This window comes from Macrotis lagotis, chromosome 3 (assembly GCF_037893015.1).
Source record: "Macrotis lagotis isolate mMagLag1 chromosome 3, bilby.v1.9.chrom.fasta, whole genome shotgun sequence".
NCBI lineage: Eukaryota > Metazoa > Chordata > Mammalia > Peramelemorphia > Peramelidae > Macrotis > Macrotis lagotis.
In genome coordinates, this window is record NC_133660.1 from 94,642,534 (window position 1) to 94,660,766 (window position 18,233).

General features: G+C 34.1%; 2 protein-coding genes across 2 annotated transcripts in view; both read left to right on the forward strand.

Annotated features, from left to right (window-relative positions):
* SPOCK3 (SPARC (osteonectin), cwcv and kazal like domains proteoglycan 3) overlaps positions 1-18,233 on the forward strand; it is a 740,694-nt gene that overhangs the window by 23,406 nt on the left and 699,055 nt on the right. The window lies entirely within an intron of this gene.
* LOC141517137 (ADP-ribosylation factor-like protein 8B) overlaps positions 1-18,233 on the forward strand; it is a 168,056-nt gene that overhangs the window by 22,002 nt on the left and 127,821 nt on the right. Inside the window, 2 exon segments of the mRNA XM_074228028.1 lie at positions 14,560-14,636; positions 14,736-14,891. Of these exon segments, the coding sequence (XP_074084129.1) occupies positions 14,560-14,636; positions 14,736-14,891 (233 nt within the window).

Consider the following 18,233-nt stretch of genomic DNA (forward strand, 5'->3'; position numbering starts at 1 on the left):
TGCTGATAAGGTATTTTACATTTTCTTCTATTTTTTCTAGTTTTTGTTTTTGTTTAACACATTCTTGATGTCTTATGAAGCCTTAGTTTCCACAGATTCAATCCTTTTTAGAGAAGAATTTTCTTCATTCACCTTTTCCAATTAATCAATTCTAATTTTGAAAGAGTTTTCCATTTGATCAATTGAGGTTTTGACAGACTTATTTTCTTTTTGCATTTGTCCAATTGTAATTTCCAATGATTTGATTTCTTTTTTGCAAGGTGTTAATATTCTCTCCCAAATTTTCCAATTTAAACTCCGTCCTTATTTTTTCAAGGAATTCTTTCTGTGTTGGAGAGCAGTGAATCTTTTCCTCAGAGGTTCAATGTCTCTCTGAGTTAGTGTCTTTTCCTTCCAAGAATTTTTCTATGGAACCCACCTTTTCACTGGCCTTTCTTCATTATCCTAAGACCTTTTGTTGGAGATGGACTGGTTCACAGAGGTTTGGTGTCAGGATCCCTAGAGGCTTTACTCGCTGAGTGTAATATCTCCAGCTGACCAGTAGGTTGCGCTAGAAGTTTTGCTCATTCAGTGTAATATCACCACCTGGCCAGTAGGTGGTGATAGGGGTTTTTCTCACTGAGTCTAATATTTCCATCTGGCCAGTAGGGGATGCTGCTTGCTGCACCTGGAATCACCCATGATCTCAGAAGAAATATCCTGAGGTAGATTTTCTTTGCCTGGCTTTTCTTTCTGGGCTTTGTCGATTAGATTTCTGTTAAGAGGTTTGTTTCCTATTATTTATAAGGGAAGATCAGAAGAATTTAGAAATGTGCCTGTCTTCTCTCTGCCGTCTTGGCCAGAAGTTCAGCATGTATTTTTTTTAAAGGGTAAGAATATTGAGGAAAATCCTTGAGTCAAGGAAGCATGAATCATACTACCCAATGGGAGTTATTCAAGTTGTATTACCAAATAAGGAAATTTGCACATAGAATCTCTTTATCACCCAAACTAAAAATATGTTTGTAGGTATACTAATGAAAGAAAACCATCATGTTTTGAACATTTTAAGACATTGAATCTTAAATTGCTTTAAACTACAAGGAAGATATAAAAATGTCCTATTTTTTGAAAGGTTTTATGGCATAATAGATATTAGGCATAGATTCAAAGAAAACCTGAGTTCAAATTTTGATTCACTTCTGTGATGGCTATGTAATGAACACCAGCTATTCACTAACCATTGGTTATCTGAAGAAACTCTTTAAAGCTATAAGTAGACCATCACCAGAATGATTAACTTTCTCTTACTGCCAAAAGCTTGTCACCATAAAATTCGAACATCAAGAGATGATACCATACTGCCAAAGAGGCTTGGTGATATGGAAAAGATATAACTCTAAAAGGTCAAGGTTTTGCATTTATCATCAAATATCCAGATTCATCTGTGTCAGGCAACCAGGTTCACATGGGGAAGTGAGAAAGATACCTTTGCAAAATACCCTATCATTTTATTAAGTCTTATATGCAAGTTTGATATCACTTTCCTGATGTCATGGTCTTCTTTGATACTGACAGATAACTATTAATTAAAGCATATGAGTTACTAAAAGTTGCTGATCCATAATGTATGGGGGTGGGGGCTTTGATTTGGGTAGGTTTCTGTACTAGAGAAATAATACTGCTAGACCAAAAATATGGGGAGGGGATTAATTTTTAATTGTTAAGATATAGTGAAAACAACCTAAACTTTGTGTTTTTTAATATAAGTGAATTTAATTTCTTGCAAAGAATTGGTTATAGTTGCAGGAATAAGAAAGACATTTTGTAACAAAGTCAAGAGAAGGATCAAACAATCATTCTCTGAACTTGCTGAGAAATGTATTCTTTAGATTTATATCCCAAAAGTCTAGACATATAATGCATTGATAGAAGTGAAACTTTTGGCAAGCTTATGGCTACATGGATTGCTTTCAAGTAAATATATCTCCTGGAGAGGAAGGGGAGGGTGTTTTACTTATAAAAGCAAATGAAATGACAATGAAAAAGAAAAAATATTTGGTAGGTATTATGTGGCTTCTCAAGTACTTGGTGACTTTCAGAATATTCACATAGATTATTCTAAGTAGAAAGTCTGAAATATGGGTTTAGTAATTGCCTTGGCACATGGTATCAGCATCTGCTGAAGAGTCATCCTTAGTAATATCAGGAGAATATTTATGGCCTTTGATACGATATGGCATAGTATAAAATACACACAGCATTCTGGACTGGAGCATGACTTCCTAAGGTGCCCTTGACAGCATCTGATATATTGTGAAAGTGTCCCTGAGGCAACTAGATTCATTTATTATGGGCATTCCCTTAGGCAAAACCTTTCCAGAAAGTAGTATCAACAAGCATTAACCCAGTATTCATGAAGAATGCTTCTCTGACCTTGAAGTTCTCTCTCTTTCAACAATATTAATACTCAACTGAGCTATGATGATTATGGACTTTATAGTTTAAGAGTGATTTTTACCTTATTGAAGCTATGGGGAAGAAATTATTTTCTTGAACATAGCTGCTAACTAAGAGTTCTGATGATATACATAGAACAATCCAAATTCATTCAAAGGATGTTTATTTGTAGAAAATAAATTGGATACAAAGATGTATGTAAAACCCATATATCCATCCACTTTGCCACACCACCTCAAGTTTTTAAATCATTACACTGACTGGCTGTTTTACACAGGAAAGTCACTTAACCTCTTTATACTTCAGGTAAATCCCTAGGATTTATCTACCAAGTTATGGATAAATTCTGATCAATGCTGGTGGAGTGAGTTTTTGGAACATGTCCCATCAGTGAACACAGAGATAAATTTGAATTGACATTTAAAAAAAATAACACACATACAAACACACACATATTCTGTCCTTATGGGAAAATACAGATATGAGACAGGAATGAGAATTATTTAATTAAATTCAGAGATTGAATTAATTTCCAGCAAAGTAGGAAAAAGATTTCCTGACATGAATTTTGGAAGACAAGAACTGCTTCCTCTCTTTTCCTTAAATGAGGTGCCACAGATAATTTAAAATGTGATTGAGAGCCACAGGCAAGGTCATATGAGAACAGCAAATGAAAACTTAAAAAAACACATTATGTGAAAGTCCCTTTTTTACTGCAAAACAGTCAGTTACTTCAATATTGATAGCAGAGCTGTATTGTTTCTGGGTTTGGGCTGGGGAGTGCTTATACATTTTTATAACCTGTTGCTTCAGTTTTGTTACATGAAGTTGGGGAGTGGGGTGAATGTCACTCCATAAAGGTAGACTAGAAGTCTCAAAACTGATAAAAAGCTTATCTACTACATTCTCTTATTTAGTGACTAAACATACTCTGGCTCCAAATGAAATGTCTAAGAAAGAGCCTAGACTATTATTTTTCAGTTTATGTACATGCATTTTTGACATATAAAGCTCCCACAGTTTAGTTTGGTTAATGACTTTACTATAGTCTTTTGCACTCCATGTCTTTTGTAGATACTATCTCCCAGCAATTCAGATAAAATTTTCTCTGGATGAGTAAATGGAGCTAGGTAATAGTTTTCATTTTTTCTGAATATTTTCATTCTTGCAGGCATGTACACATTTCTTTATTGTTGAGTAAATTATTTGACATTTATAGAATTATGTATCACCTTCCCTGGAATTTTTTGTTTGATTTCCGATTGATGATAGAAATATATGTGATGTGTCTTCTGACCCCTTTGGATCATGATGTTAAATTTCCAGCTGAAAATAGCTTGCTGTGAGCTGATATATTTTAATGTTCACCATTCATTGTTAGTGGAATGGGAAGTACAAGATAGTTATATTATTATAAGATCATAGAATCTTAGTGTAGTAAGTGACCTTGAATACCTTCCAGGTTATCCTATCCTTGGATGACAAATAGTGACTTAGTCATTGGTTGAAGATTCATATTGAGGGGGTACCTGACAATACCAAGGCAGCTCATTTGAATTGCGGATAATGCTAATTTTGTAGGCTTCATTTTCTTTCTAGGAAGCACAAACTTTCTTTTTTTGAAACTCCTTTTCCACAATAGTCTTTCAAATACTTGGAGATTGCTATTATACTACTGGATAACTTCATCTCCAGGCCCAAGGGTTTCTTCTCTTATTCCTAATTCTTTCAGATGATTCTTCTAAGGCATGGATTCTAGACCCTTCATCATTTCATTTACTCTCCTTTAAATATTCCCAAAATTATATCTTGCCATCCGCAGTGTATACAAATATTGATAAATAGCTACCATGAGTAAATATCTTTGTAAAAGTGTGTATACTAACAATTCCAGGTTGGTAAATGAATAAATGATATTCCTAATTTTGAATGCACTCTTTATAGGCCCCTAATTGGATAACCTAAGATCGAATAAGTACACATTTGTATGCAGCTGTGAATAAAAGGACTCTCCAAAATGTTCAGAAAAAAATTCCATTTTCCTCAATTCTGTTTTTTGTAAAATGCCAACTTTATTAAATGAAAGTGACTGCCTGATTTGGATGCTGCAGATCCTGTTTATGATTGTTTTTATGTAACTTTTAGTGAGTTTTTGCATATTCCAATTCATCAATAAAGGGAAATAGAAAAAAAAACCTATTCAAACAGGACATGCACACCCCAACTTTTTTTTTTTGAGGGGTGGGAGGATTTCCAAATTTTTATTTTTTGAAGGAACTGAGACCTGAATTTATTCTTACATAATGCGTTCAAACCCCCTCTTATTCCATAAAAATATTTTATCAAGGCACTCAGATATGAATTCATATGCATTAGAGCAATTTAAAGAAAAGAATGTTTCAATTGTATTCCCACTTTGTATGACTAACAATTTTCCTGGACATGTTTTTAAATCACTCAGCCAACAAACATATAATACTTGCCTTCTGTGTATAGAACAAAGCTTAAAGAATTGGTTTACTACTTTCAAGGAGCTTAAAAGCTAGGAGGAGGAGAAGACCTAGATAGCTAGAGAATACAATAATACAAGACAGGTGCATTAGGAAGTTACACAGAAATTGCTATGTGAATTCTGAGAGAAATGGATTTTATCTTACCAGGAGTATACTCTGTGATAATGTATTTAGAAGCTTGGATGTAGATAGAATGATAATGCAACTTACTTCTGTAACAGATTCTTAAGAGAGTTGAAAAACAATCTTAGTGATGAAACAATGTTATGAGGTACTCCTTTTTGTTTTTTCTGCATTGATCTTGAGTTCTTGATGCCAAAAAACATAGATAAACATAGATAGGGGTCTGCTGAAATAAGGCATCACAGAGAAATTGTCAACCCAATGCATTTTCTTGGAAGATGGAAAAAATATTTCATTGATTGGAATGGACCCAATGATGTCATATTTTGTATATTCTTTTTGATAAACTTTTTGCCTCATTAGAAAAATAGATTAAAAACAAACTGTTGAATTTCAAATCCTATTTATCTTATAAATGTGAATCAAATTATTCACATTTGTAAAAATCCGAATTAAAATCTTTTTGCAATATCATTTTTGAAAGAATGCATTTATTTCAAGTTGAATCTTTTAACATGAAATTTGCAGATCATTCTGTTAAATATACATATATATCATTGTAATAATTACCCAAATTTTTATTTTTAATCATTTAATTATGCATTTAATAAGTTGAGAACAGAATTTGAAGTTATCTACCAGATATAACTGTACTAGCTCAAGCCTTGTGAAATTCTAATATATATTTGAAAGATATTACTTTATTAAAATTAGATGTTATCCCTGGTGGTCACTAAATGGTACCTAGACTACAAATATCTAAGATTTTTCCTTACCCACATCTGTACATTGTTGGTGCAAAAACAACTTCAATTACTAATCTTTCAATACTTGTATTCCAGTTTAATTTATAAGGTGGAATGAAATATAATCCACAAATATGAAGCTGTGAAACCTTCTATATATATGCATATATATATATATATGTGTGTGTGTGTTTGTGTGTGTGTGTGTGTGTGTGTGTGTGTGTGTGTGTGTGTGTGTGTACCTTGGAACATCAAATTAATAGAGGATCACACCTTCTTAGCTCATTTCTCAGGGCATTCATAGATTCAAAACTTGTCAAGAATAAGAAAGGTGGATGAGAAAGAGGCAAATTTATCACTAATGTTTTGAATAGAAGAAAATGAATGAATATTAGTAAAAGAAATGGTAAAGTCAAAAGGAAGCATTACTTTAGGGGGGAGAAATATGCTCAATTTGAATTGCTTATTAGAAACTCATTTGAAAAGGTCTTGAAAGTGTTTGAAGGTATGTGTTAACAGCTCAGAAAAAAAAGAAGTCTGGTTCACAACTAGCTGCATTGAGATGGTAACTGAAGTCATAAAGTCATTGGCATTCTAAGAGAGTATGTAGCAAAAGGAGAAAAGGGATTAAATAGAAAACCTTGGGGAAATACCCAATTTAGTGGTTTAAGGAAGACCAAAAGAGTCAGCAAAGAATATAGAGAAGAAATGATTATTGAGGTGAGAGGAAAGACCAGAGAATATGATATTTTTGGATAGGAACGAATTTAATGTCTCAGTCTTATGTTCAAAGATCAACTCCACATTGAGGATGGGGTTCAAGATAGAGTGAAAGATTTTATAACAGTTTGTAAGAAAAAAAAAGGTATGCAGGTTTTAGGAGACTGAAAGCTTATTATGAGTAAGCAGTACAAGACAGAAGTCAAAGAATCTAATGCAAACCAAGACTACTTCAAAAGAAGAGTAGTTTCCAGTGATAAGAAACTGAAAATCCCTGTGTATTTCTCCCAGTACTATCACATAAAGAATACTGAATACATATCTCTGTGCCACAGTATAAGAATATTGATAGAAAGAAGAAAATACGTAGAATAGTATTAATATGATCAAGGGCCTTGTCACCTCATAAGAAACTGAAGCAAATAGGAATGTGTAGTCAAACAGAATAGTCAAAGGACATCAATATAGTGTTCTTGTACGTGAAGCTGTCACAAGAAAAAGGGAGAAAATATGGTTTTTTGGACTCAGAGGACCAAACAAAAGGACAATGGGTAAAAGCAGTAAGAGATTTATGTTTGCATTCAGGAAAAGCTTTTGTACCATTATTATAGGTCCCCACAAGGAGAAGATGATGCCTCAGGAAATTTCCTGTCATTTAAGGATTCCAGGTAGAATCTGTGTGACTTCTAGCCTGGAATGTTAAAAATGGGATATTCCTTTAGGATATGGGATGGAATTGAAGACTTTTAAATTCTTTTCCAATGCAGAAATTCTGGGATATCATTGAAGCTAAATGAAGAGAAAATATTTAGAATACCCAGTCCCAATGTCAAATGTTTCCAAGAGGTCCAGGAGGATGAGAATGGCACAATGTTTCACAGTGGAACCCTAAAAAAGTAACTTATGCTTCATTTGCCTCAGTTTATTCATATATAAACTAACTAGGGATATTAATAGTATCCATCTACCAAAATTGTGTGGATTAAATTGAATAATAATTATAAAGCATTTAGCACAGCATCTAGCACGTAATAAGCATGATATAAATATTAGCTATCATTTTTCCTAATATTATTGTTAGTAAAGTAAAGACTGACAGAGTACTTTCTGGGGGGGAGGGAATCAAGATAGGAGAAAATTGTAAAACTCAAATAATATCTTTAATAAAAATTAATTTAAAAATATTATTGTTAGTAAAAGTATTATTATTTCAGTTGTAAGTGGTTGGCAACTCTGTGAAAGAATAGATTCAATGTAATTATGTAGGTTTAAACCAGATTGAATGGAGTTAAAGAAATTAAAGACTTATTGTCTAATAGTTTTCATTTTATTTCAGGAAGCAAAAACCTTTTAAATTTGCATTTGTTTACATTTACTTTCCTTAGATCTTGATTTAAGTATGTACTTTCTATTGAGGCAGATTGCAACTTGTCTCATGCCTTGGCACATTTGACTATATCTTCTTAGACCTCTTCCATTGTTTAGTCCAATCTGGGGAATTTTCCTTTAAATTTTTTGATACTTGAAGGCTAATAATGAAATATGCCAATTAAACTTGAATAATCTCTTCTTTTTCTAAAATATCCAACACATGTTCTGGTCATCCAATGTTTCTTGTAACATTTTTATGATACTCCACTTGAAAAATTATTTTAGATCATGTGTTGCAGTCAATTTACCATGTTCTCTTTTTATCTTTGGGTTAGCTTGTAACTTCAGTTTTTTTCAGAGGCTCATAACACACTGCATTATAACAAGAAAACTGATGTTTTTTGTTTTATTTGTTTACTTAAGTTGAAAACATATGACCCTTAAAAGATGGAAACAATTCCCCCATTGTCACACAAATGTTACTTTAGATTTACTTTTATCCTCCTTCTAAATTCATAAATCTGACTTAGATATAATATTGCCTTTGGAAATTTTAAGAAAAAAAAAAGAAAAGCCACTAAAATCTAAATCAAAACCAATTAAAAAGGGTCTATTGACTGATTAATAGATATGATGTAATTATCTATTAAAACTAAGGTTCTTTCCTACAAATATTTTTCAAATTTTGCCAAACAAAAGTCTTCAATCAAAAATAAATAGTATAAGATGTATCAATATAATTAATATATATATAAATATATTATAAAATATAAAACAAATAATACAAGATATATTAATATAATTAAAATATAGAAAAATACATTAAAATTAACCAAAATATTAATTAATATAATAAGTTATATAGATTTATATACATTAATATGGAATATTATTATATACTAAATAAATGTGTAAGACATTATAGGGTTAAGTTATTTCAGAACCAGTAAATATTTCAATTATTTGATATTAAAATGAAGATATATTTATATTTTTATTAGCAGTTATTATATTTCTGTAGAATTCTATAGACTTTAAGAAAGCATTTATTCAGTACTTTATTACCATTTATTATGCTAAACCAGAGGTTAAAAATAAAGGCAACTACTCCCCAAACCCAAACTCAAACAAAGACTCTGTTATATAGCAACTTAAAATCTAATGGAAGAGACAACATGAAAACCACATTGTTCAAATAAGACACCGAAAGGACAATTTGGATGTGGTCAGAAGAAGGAAAGAATTATCACTAAGGGAGACTGGAAAAGTCTTTTTGAAAAAGGTGATTTTTTTTAGTTGTAACTTGAAGGAAATTAGAGAAGCAAGGAGACTGTGAAAAAGAAGGAAAATATTATAGTTATGGAGTAGAGATATGAGGAAAAATGAATTATTGGCATTCACACATTTGAAGTACTATTTAATGCCATTTACACTAACTTGCACACCTAAACCCTTTTACACACAAGACATTTACACAAATTGAAGGCAGCTAGTGGTACAGTGGATTTGACTGGAGTCAGGAGGATCTGAATTCAAATATGGCTTCAGACACTTATTAGCATATGATCCTGGGCAGGTCTCTTAAAATCTGTTTGTCTCAGTTTCCTTCATTGTACAGTTAGGATAATAATGGTATTTAGCCTCATAAAATTGTTATGAAAAACAAATGAGATAAATTTGCACAAAATGCTTAGTATATAATCTGGCATATAATAGGAAATATAACTAACTATGTTTATTCCCTTCCCAACTTCCTAAGACTTATTTAATAATTTCATTCTTAGCTATTTTTCTTTCAATTGAATTTATTATGGCTTTAATATTATCTTATTGATATAATATTTGAAAGAATAATATCAAAATAAGACATTCTTTTGAAATTCAGGATAAGATAAGAAATTAGGGTGAAAGTCCAAATAAGTAAATTTATATTTAAATAAGGGGGAAAATGTCTTTTTTGGCTTTTTACAAGTGATCCAAAATTGGAAAGAATTACCTTTGAAGAAGTGGTTTAACCTTCTTTATAGTCTACAAAGACTAGATAATTATTTGCTAAATGTATTGCAGAGGGGGGAGGTGTAGGGTGTGGTCAAGTAAAACTAGTACCTTTGGTGTGTTGGCCGTGGAGTACTCTTCAGGGCTGCTTTCCACTTTTGATGTCCACCTGAGCCACCTAACTCTCACCTGTAGCTCTAAGTAGCTGTCACATGCACAGCAGCCACACCCCAGTAAACTGTTTTCAGCAGGTGGGTTAAACCAGGTTGAGGGTGACTGATAGAGTTTCAAACTCATCAGTGAATAGTAGGGAGGTGTCTACCCCAAGCATGTGAAATTTTCCATTGGTGGAATGGGTAGAGGAGAACAATTCATTCTACTGGCCATGAATCAGCTGAAGCAGGCACTGTGGAGCTCTTAGAGCTTGGTTAGATATCTAACACACCAAAGTCATCCACTGCATCTAAAGCTATCACCAATTGTTTTGACTCTGTCTTGTTGTGCTGGATCATGATGACTTTGGAGGAAAGAATGAAGCGGATGACTTTTTGCAGCTGTCCCTGACTTAAATCCAAATATGCCTGCAACAAAAGATATCAGTTATATCCATTCCTCAAAGTTCTGTGGTGACAGGGGAGTGTTGAAGCAGCAGATACTCTGGGAGCTATAGTCACAACCCTGAACACAGGGAATCCAGATCATAGGGTTGTTACTCCAAGGAAAGCAGCAGTGAGATGTGGCAGCCCCCTGAATGACTGAGCAAACCTTCAAAGGATCACACTGCTCACTTCCTGATGTGAGGAATGGGCTACAAAAGGTGCCCTAAAAATTGTCTGCTTACTCAACTCTGGCCTGAATACTGAGGATCCCACAAGAATCGAGACAGAAAAAAAAATCCTACAAAAACATTTTCATGTAAGATCCCACTCACCATCAATGCACAGACCATATGCACACTCATAGAAAACACCATATGCAATAGACCTGAAAGATGAACAGCTCTTGTTGCGAAAGAACTCAGCAGGTACGGTTTCCAAATTGCATCCCTGAGTGAAACAAGGCTGGCAAATGAAGGTCAGCTTACTGAAGTCATAGCTGAATATATTTTTTTTTCTGGATTGGTAGCAGTAAAAAGTAACTCTGTGAAGTTGGGGTAGGTTTTGCAATCAAAACTAATCTTTTATTTTTCTTAATTTGCCTCTTTGTCTTTCTTATTTTCCTAAGTAGCATTTTTTATCCATATCCATATGTATATTTTTAAGTTATAAAATTTCTTTTCACACTCCTTTCCCACCCCTCTGCCCTCAGTAGCAGTAAGGTTAGCATTATACATACATGTATTTTTGATTAACATGTTTATAGATTAGTCATTTTCAGTATAAGGAATTAGGATTAAGGGTAAGAGATAATTTTTATGAAGTGTTCATCATTTTCTGAAGGTATGTTTTTTTTTTGTTTTGTTTTTCTTCCTCTGGATGGGAATAATATTGTCCATAGACAGTCTAATACAGTGATCTTAGATCTTTTAACTGCTAAGAGCAGCTGCTTCCATCAGGGTTGATCATCTTGCAATGTGGTTGATAATGTGTACATTGTTTTCTTGGTTCTACTCCTTTCATTCAGCATCAGATTCTGTAAGTCATTCCATGCTTCTCTGTTTATGATTTCTTATAGAACAACATGCTTAGCCATTCCCCAATTGATGGACATCCCCTCTATTTCCAATTCTTTGCCACTACAAACAGAGCTGCTATGAATACTTTGGAACATATGGGTCTTTTTTTCCATTTTTTTATGATTTTTTCTGGATGTAGGCCTAGAATCGGAATTGTTAGGTCAAAGGGAATGAACATTGCACTTTGGGCATAGCTCCATATTCCTCTCCAGAATGGTTGGATCCCTTCACAACCCTACCAGCAATGTATCAATGTGCCAATCCTCCCATAACCTTTAAACATTGATCATTTTCCCTTTTTTCATCTTGGCCAATCTGATAGGTATGAGGTGATGCCTCATAAATATTTCATTTACACTTCTTTAATCAATAATGATGTGGAGCAATTTTTCATATGATTATATAGAGCTTTAATTTCTTTATTTTAAAAATATTAATATCCCTTGAACATTTACCAATTGGGGAATGACTTTTAGCCTTATGAATTTGATGTAATTTTTATACATTTTAGAAATGAGACCTTTATCAGAACTCCTGGTTGTAAAGATTGTTTCCTAGCTTTCTGCTTTTCTTCTAAGTTTTGCACTGTTACTATTATTAGTGCAAAACTTCATAATTTAATATAGGCAAAATCATTCATTTTGCAATTTATAATGGACTCGAATTCTTTTTTGGTCATAAATTTATCTCCTTTTCATGGATATGATAGCTAGGATATTTCTTGGTCTATTAGGTTATCTATGGTGTCACCCTTTATATCTAAAACCTGTACCCATTTTTGACATGATATTGGTATAGGGTGTGAGTTTTTGCCATAATATTTTCCTGTTTTCCCAACAATTTTTGTCAAATAGTGAGTTCTTATCCCAGAAAGTGATGTCTTTGGGTTTGTCAAACAGAAAATTACTGTAGTTCTTTACTGCAGTTTCTTTTGAACATATCCTAATTCACTGATCCATTACTCTATTTCTTTACTAGTACCAGGCAGTTTTGATGACTGCCACTTTATAGTATAGTTTTAGATCTGGTAGAGCTAGTCCACTTTCCCTTACATTTTTTATAAGTTCCCTTGCTATTCTTTACCTTTTATTGCTCCAGATTAATATTGTTAATAGTTTTTCTAGCTCAGTAAAATAGTTATTTGGTAGTTTGGTATTACACAATCAAAACTAATCTAGTCATCATTCGTAAATGCCTACCAAAAGAAGGCTCATGATAATGAGATTGCCACTTCTTGGAAAATGCCATGCCACAATCATCAGTGCCTATGCTCCCACCATGACAAATACTGACAAAGTTAAAGAAAAATATTATGAAGACCTGGAGACCCTTATAATCAATGTATCAAAAGAGAACAAGCTTATAATTCTGGGTATTTTTAATGCTAGAGAAGGCTCAGATAACCAGACATGTCAGGGAGTCCTTGGGAGGAATGGAGTTGGAAGCAGCAGCAACAATGGTAACATTTTACTATAGATTTGTGCATCTCATGACATTCTTATCACAAACATTCTTCCATTTACCTAAATGCAATAAAACTTCCTGGATGTAACCTCTTAGCAAATCTTGACATCTATTGTAAAGAGAAGAGACAGACAGGATATGAGAGTAACAAAAGCAATGTGTGGTACAGAGTGTTAGACTGATCACAAACTCATTCTTTTTAAGTTAAATATTAATATTCAACCAAAGTGGCAGCCTCAAGGCAAAATGAATACTAGAAGAATTAATGTCAAGAGATTAGAATGCCTCTCTGAGCAGGAACAGTGTGTTGCAAACTTGGAGGGAAAACTGAACCAACATTACACTTGACAACAGCAGAGCAGAAAAAGAGTGGGCAGCTTTCAGAGAGCTAATATACAGCACTGCATTCACTTATCTAGGCTAGAACACTTGAGAACACCAAGACTACTTTGATGAAAATGATGGGGAAATAAAGAAGCTGCTGAATGAAAAAAGAGAACTCTACAACAGGGTTTACCAGCAGGATAGTTCATCCATTCTAAGAAGGCAGAATTTAATTCCATCAAAAGTAAAGTTCAAATGAAGCATACAGAGATGCATGATTCTGAGTATGAAGGCACATAAAATTCAATTTTATGCAGACAGTAATAAACCAAAATGCTTTTATGATGCCCTGCAGGCTATTCATAGGCTAAAGACATATGGTGTATCTCAACTACTCAGTGCTAATTGATCCATGTTGTTTAGGGATATGATCCTAGAGAGATGGACTGAACACTTTCATAGTGTTTTTAACCGACCATCATCAATCAATTCAGAGGTCAATGACCATTTACCTCAAGTTGAACTCAGTCAGTCCCTAGCTAAAGTTTCTACTGAAGGAGTAGTTGTGAGTTCCATTAGGCTCCTTCCAGGTGGCAAGGCACCTGGTGCTGATTCTATTCCAGCTGACATCTACAAGGTAGGGGGTCTATTGCTCATCCACAAAATGACTGTAATTTTCTAGGTTATATGGCATGAAGAGGTTATCCCCCAAGACTTCAAGGCTGCTTCGATCATCCATCTCTGTAAAGGTAAAGGGAATAGATTGTCCTGTGACAATTACAGGTGTATTTCTCTTTTAGTCATTACTGGCAAGATTCTTTCCAGAGTCCTTCTCAATAGGCTGATGGACTTTGGTCACCTTGCTGTGAGCCAGTGTGGCTTCACAAAGGGTAGAGATACAGTCAATATGATGTTAGCTTCTCAATAAACTTAAGGAAAAATGCCAGGAACAGAACAGAAGTTTGTATACAACATTTGTAGGTTTGACTAAGGCTTTTGATTCCATCATTCATGAGGGTTTATGGAAAATTGTGTCAAAATTTGGTTGCCTAGAGAAGTTCACCAGTATTGTACATCAATTTCATGATGGGTTGCATGCCAGGGCTCTGGATAGTGGAGCATGCTCTTGAGATTTCCCAGTCATCAATAGAGTAAAACAAGGATGTGTCCTTGTTCCCATACTTTTTAGCATGATGTTTTCAGCCATGTTACCAAATGCCTTTGATGAGAATGAACATGGCCCTAAGGTCATCTACTGCACTGACGGCAAATTCTTTAACTTGAAAATGCTGCAAGTCAAGACCAAAGTGGAAGCAGTGTTGGTGCATGATCTTATATTTGCAGATGATTGTGCCCTCAATTCAGCCTTTGAAACTGAAATGCAGCAAAGTATGGATCAATTCTCTGATTCTTGTGTTAATTTTGATCTAACAGTTAACTGCAAGAAAACACAGGTGCCCATCAGCAAGTACCACATCATCCATATGGAAACCATTGAGTACAGCAAATGGGAAGTTGCAAGTACTATGGATAAGTTCACTTAATTTGGCAGTGTCTTTTACACAGTGACAGTGATGTTGACATTCTCATTGCCAGAGCTAATTTAATATTTGTGAGACTGCAAAAGAAAGTATTGGAAAGAAGAGGTATTATACTATCAAACAGAAAGTTAACAGAGCCATTGTGCTGACCTCATTGCTATATACCTGTGAAACCTGGATGGTCAATCAGTGCCATGTCAGGAAACTGAATCACTTCCATTTAAATTGTCTTAAGAAGATTCTGAAGAACACCTGGTAGGAGAAGATGCTAGACACTGAGGTCTTTTCTAGAACTAGAGATTACAACCAGGATGGGCTGGACACTTTGTTAGAATGCCAGATGTAGGCTTGCTAAAAGCAAAACAAAACAAAACAAACAAAAAAAAAAACATCTCACGGAGATCCCACACAGACCAAGGGCTCACAAGGAGGTCAGAAGAACCAATATCGAGACACCCTGAAGTTTTCATTAAAGAACTTTAGAATTTATTTTACAATATAGGAGACACCAGCACAGGACTCCTCAACATAGTGTTCTCTCATCAGTGAGGTTGCTGCGATCTATGAGGAAGGCAGAATTGAAGCAGCTCAAAGGAAATGTGACATAAGCAAGTTTTGAATACCCACACCAGGTGTTCTCACAGACTATTTGTGCCCAATCTATGGTAGAGCATTCTGAACTCATATTGGTCTGATCAGCGACATTTTCAATAACAAAGAGCAAGAACCAAGGAAATTTTATTTGAACATGTGTGGAACCAGATTGCAAACAAGAATTCTTTCAACTTTAAATTTTTTTGATTCTAATCATTGTGGCTAACTTGAAATTGTTTTACATTGTATAGAAAATTGACATTCTTGTATGATACTTCATGCCAAGAGTAATGATAGAAAAATGACTATGAGTTTTGGAGTCAGGAAGGAAGAAGAAAGAACTTTCTGTGTTATGTTCCAGTTTTCTTCAGGTTTTATCTGCCACATTTTTTCCTTTAACTGAGAAACATATTGTCTAGTAAGTTGAATGCAATCTCCTCCAGTAGAATATAATCTTTTTGAGGGTCAGTAGTATAAAACAAAACAAAAAAAGGAGGAATCAGGAGTGCCTGAATTCAAATCTTGCCTCAGATACTTAATAATGACCTAATTGTGTGATCTTGGACAAGTCACTTAACCCCATTGTCTTTTTTTTAAAGATTTTCTTTATTTTGAGTTGTACAATTTTTCCCCCAAGCTCACTTTCCTCCCACCACGGAAAGCAATTTGTCAGTCTTTACATTGTTTCCATGTTGTACATTAATCCAAATTGAGTGTGATGAGAGAGAAATCATATCTATTTTTTAGGTTTTTGCAAGGCAAATGGGGTTAAGTGACTTGCCCAAGGCCACACAACTAGGTAATTATTAAGTGTCTGAGACCGGATTTGAACCCAGGTACCCCTGACTCCAGGGAAGTTGCTTTATCCACTACGCCACCTAGCTGAGCCGAAAAATCATATATTTAAAAAAAAAGAAACATAAAGTATAAGATATAATAAGATAGAGGGATTTTTTTCCCTAAATTAAAGGGAATGGCCCTTTAACTTTGTTCAAACTCCATGGTTCTTTATCTGGATACAGATGATATTCTCCATTGCAGACATCCCCAAATTGTCCCTGATTATTGCACTGATGAAATAAGTGTGTTCATCAAGGTTGATCATCACCCCCATGTTGCTGTAATGGTCTACAATGTTTTTCTGGTTCTGCTCATGTCACTCAGCATCAGTTCATGCAAATCCTTCCAGGCTTCCCTGAAGTCCCATCCCTCCTGGTTTCTAATAGAACAATAGTGTTCCATGACATACATATACCACAGTTTGCTAAGCCATTCCCCAATTGAAGGACATTTACTTGATTTCCAATTCTTTGCCACCACAAACAAGGCTGCTATGAATATTTTTGTACAAGTTATGTTTTTACCCTTTTTCATCATCTCTTCAGGTTATAGACCCACTAGTGGTATTGCTGGATTAAAAGGTGTGCACATTATTTTTGTTGCCCTTTGGGTGTAGTACTAAATTTCTCTCCAGAAAGGTTGGATGAGTTCACAGCTCCACAAACAATGTAATAGTGTCCCAGATTTTCCACAACCCTTCCAACAATGGTCATTATCCTTTCTGGTCATATTGGCCAGTCTGAGAGGTGTGATTAACCCCATTGTCTTGCAAAAAAGTCAATGGTATTCATTTTTTTCTTTATTTATTTGATCCTTAACACAGTTCTTTATATGAAGTAAATATTGAATGTAAAATAATAAATAAATTAATTAATAAATGCTTGTTGAATTGAATTAAATGATGTGAGTTAAATTTATGCTACTGGGGTAAAAATGCAACAACAACAAAAACCTGTTCAAAAGTTGCCAAAGCATCTGGCAGCAGAGCTTTTATTAAAATGATTGACTATAACTTGGCTATCAGAAACAAAACGACATTGTTCTTTGCCCATTATGTTTGAATATAGATGAGTTATGTTGTTTAACTTAATCAAAAGTTCATGTTGGAATGGTGCTCAGGACCTTTTAGATTCTATACTCAAAGAAATAACCACATAGTTGTTGATATTTGCCTGATCAACCTATGGAAAATTGAACTTTTAGTTTGTTAAGCTTTTTTCCCATATGAAGTTAAACATTGTTTTGAATGAGTCTAATGAATCAACAATGCTTTCAAAATGGAAAAAAAGAGGCAAAACTTTCATTATCTCTTTTACTAAATTGTGCCATATAGAATGGTGATGCTTTGAATTGATGAACAAAAAAGACATGTCATTTGCTTTTCATATCAGCTTGCATTAGAAGTTTGGATTCTAGAAGTTATTTTGTTTGTTACAAAGAAAAACTAGGGCAAATACTAGAATTTTCTATATTTCATCACTACGATAATAGTAAAATCCCAGTGTAATAACTTCTTTTATACACATCCAAAGAAAATATACAGTTAGGCCATAGTAGATTTCATTTATGCTGAACAAATACATATTTTGTTTCACTAATTTCCAATTGAGTTATCTTTAGGTGGCCGCAGGAGAGTGCCAGAGATATTATTCGCAGCAAGATACTGAGATGTTGCATGAAATATCTTGCAGTTTATTTCTGCTATCATTGTCAGAGATCAATGCCAGTATTTGATATACAAAGGCCCAGTGCTACCAATGCACTCTGCTTGGAGTATTTAAAGCTACTATTGCTGAACATCTGGATAATGTCTAGTTGTTATTCTCTCTCCTGTGGCTTCATTACTGGCAGTAGTAGAAAACTAACAAAATGTGTTAAGAGATTTGGG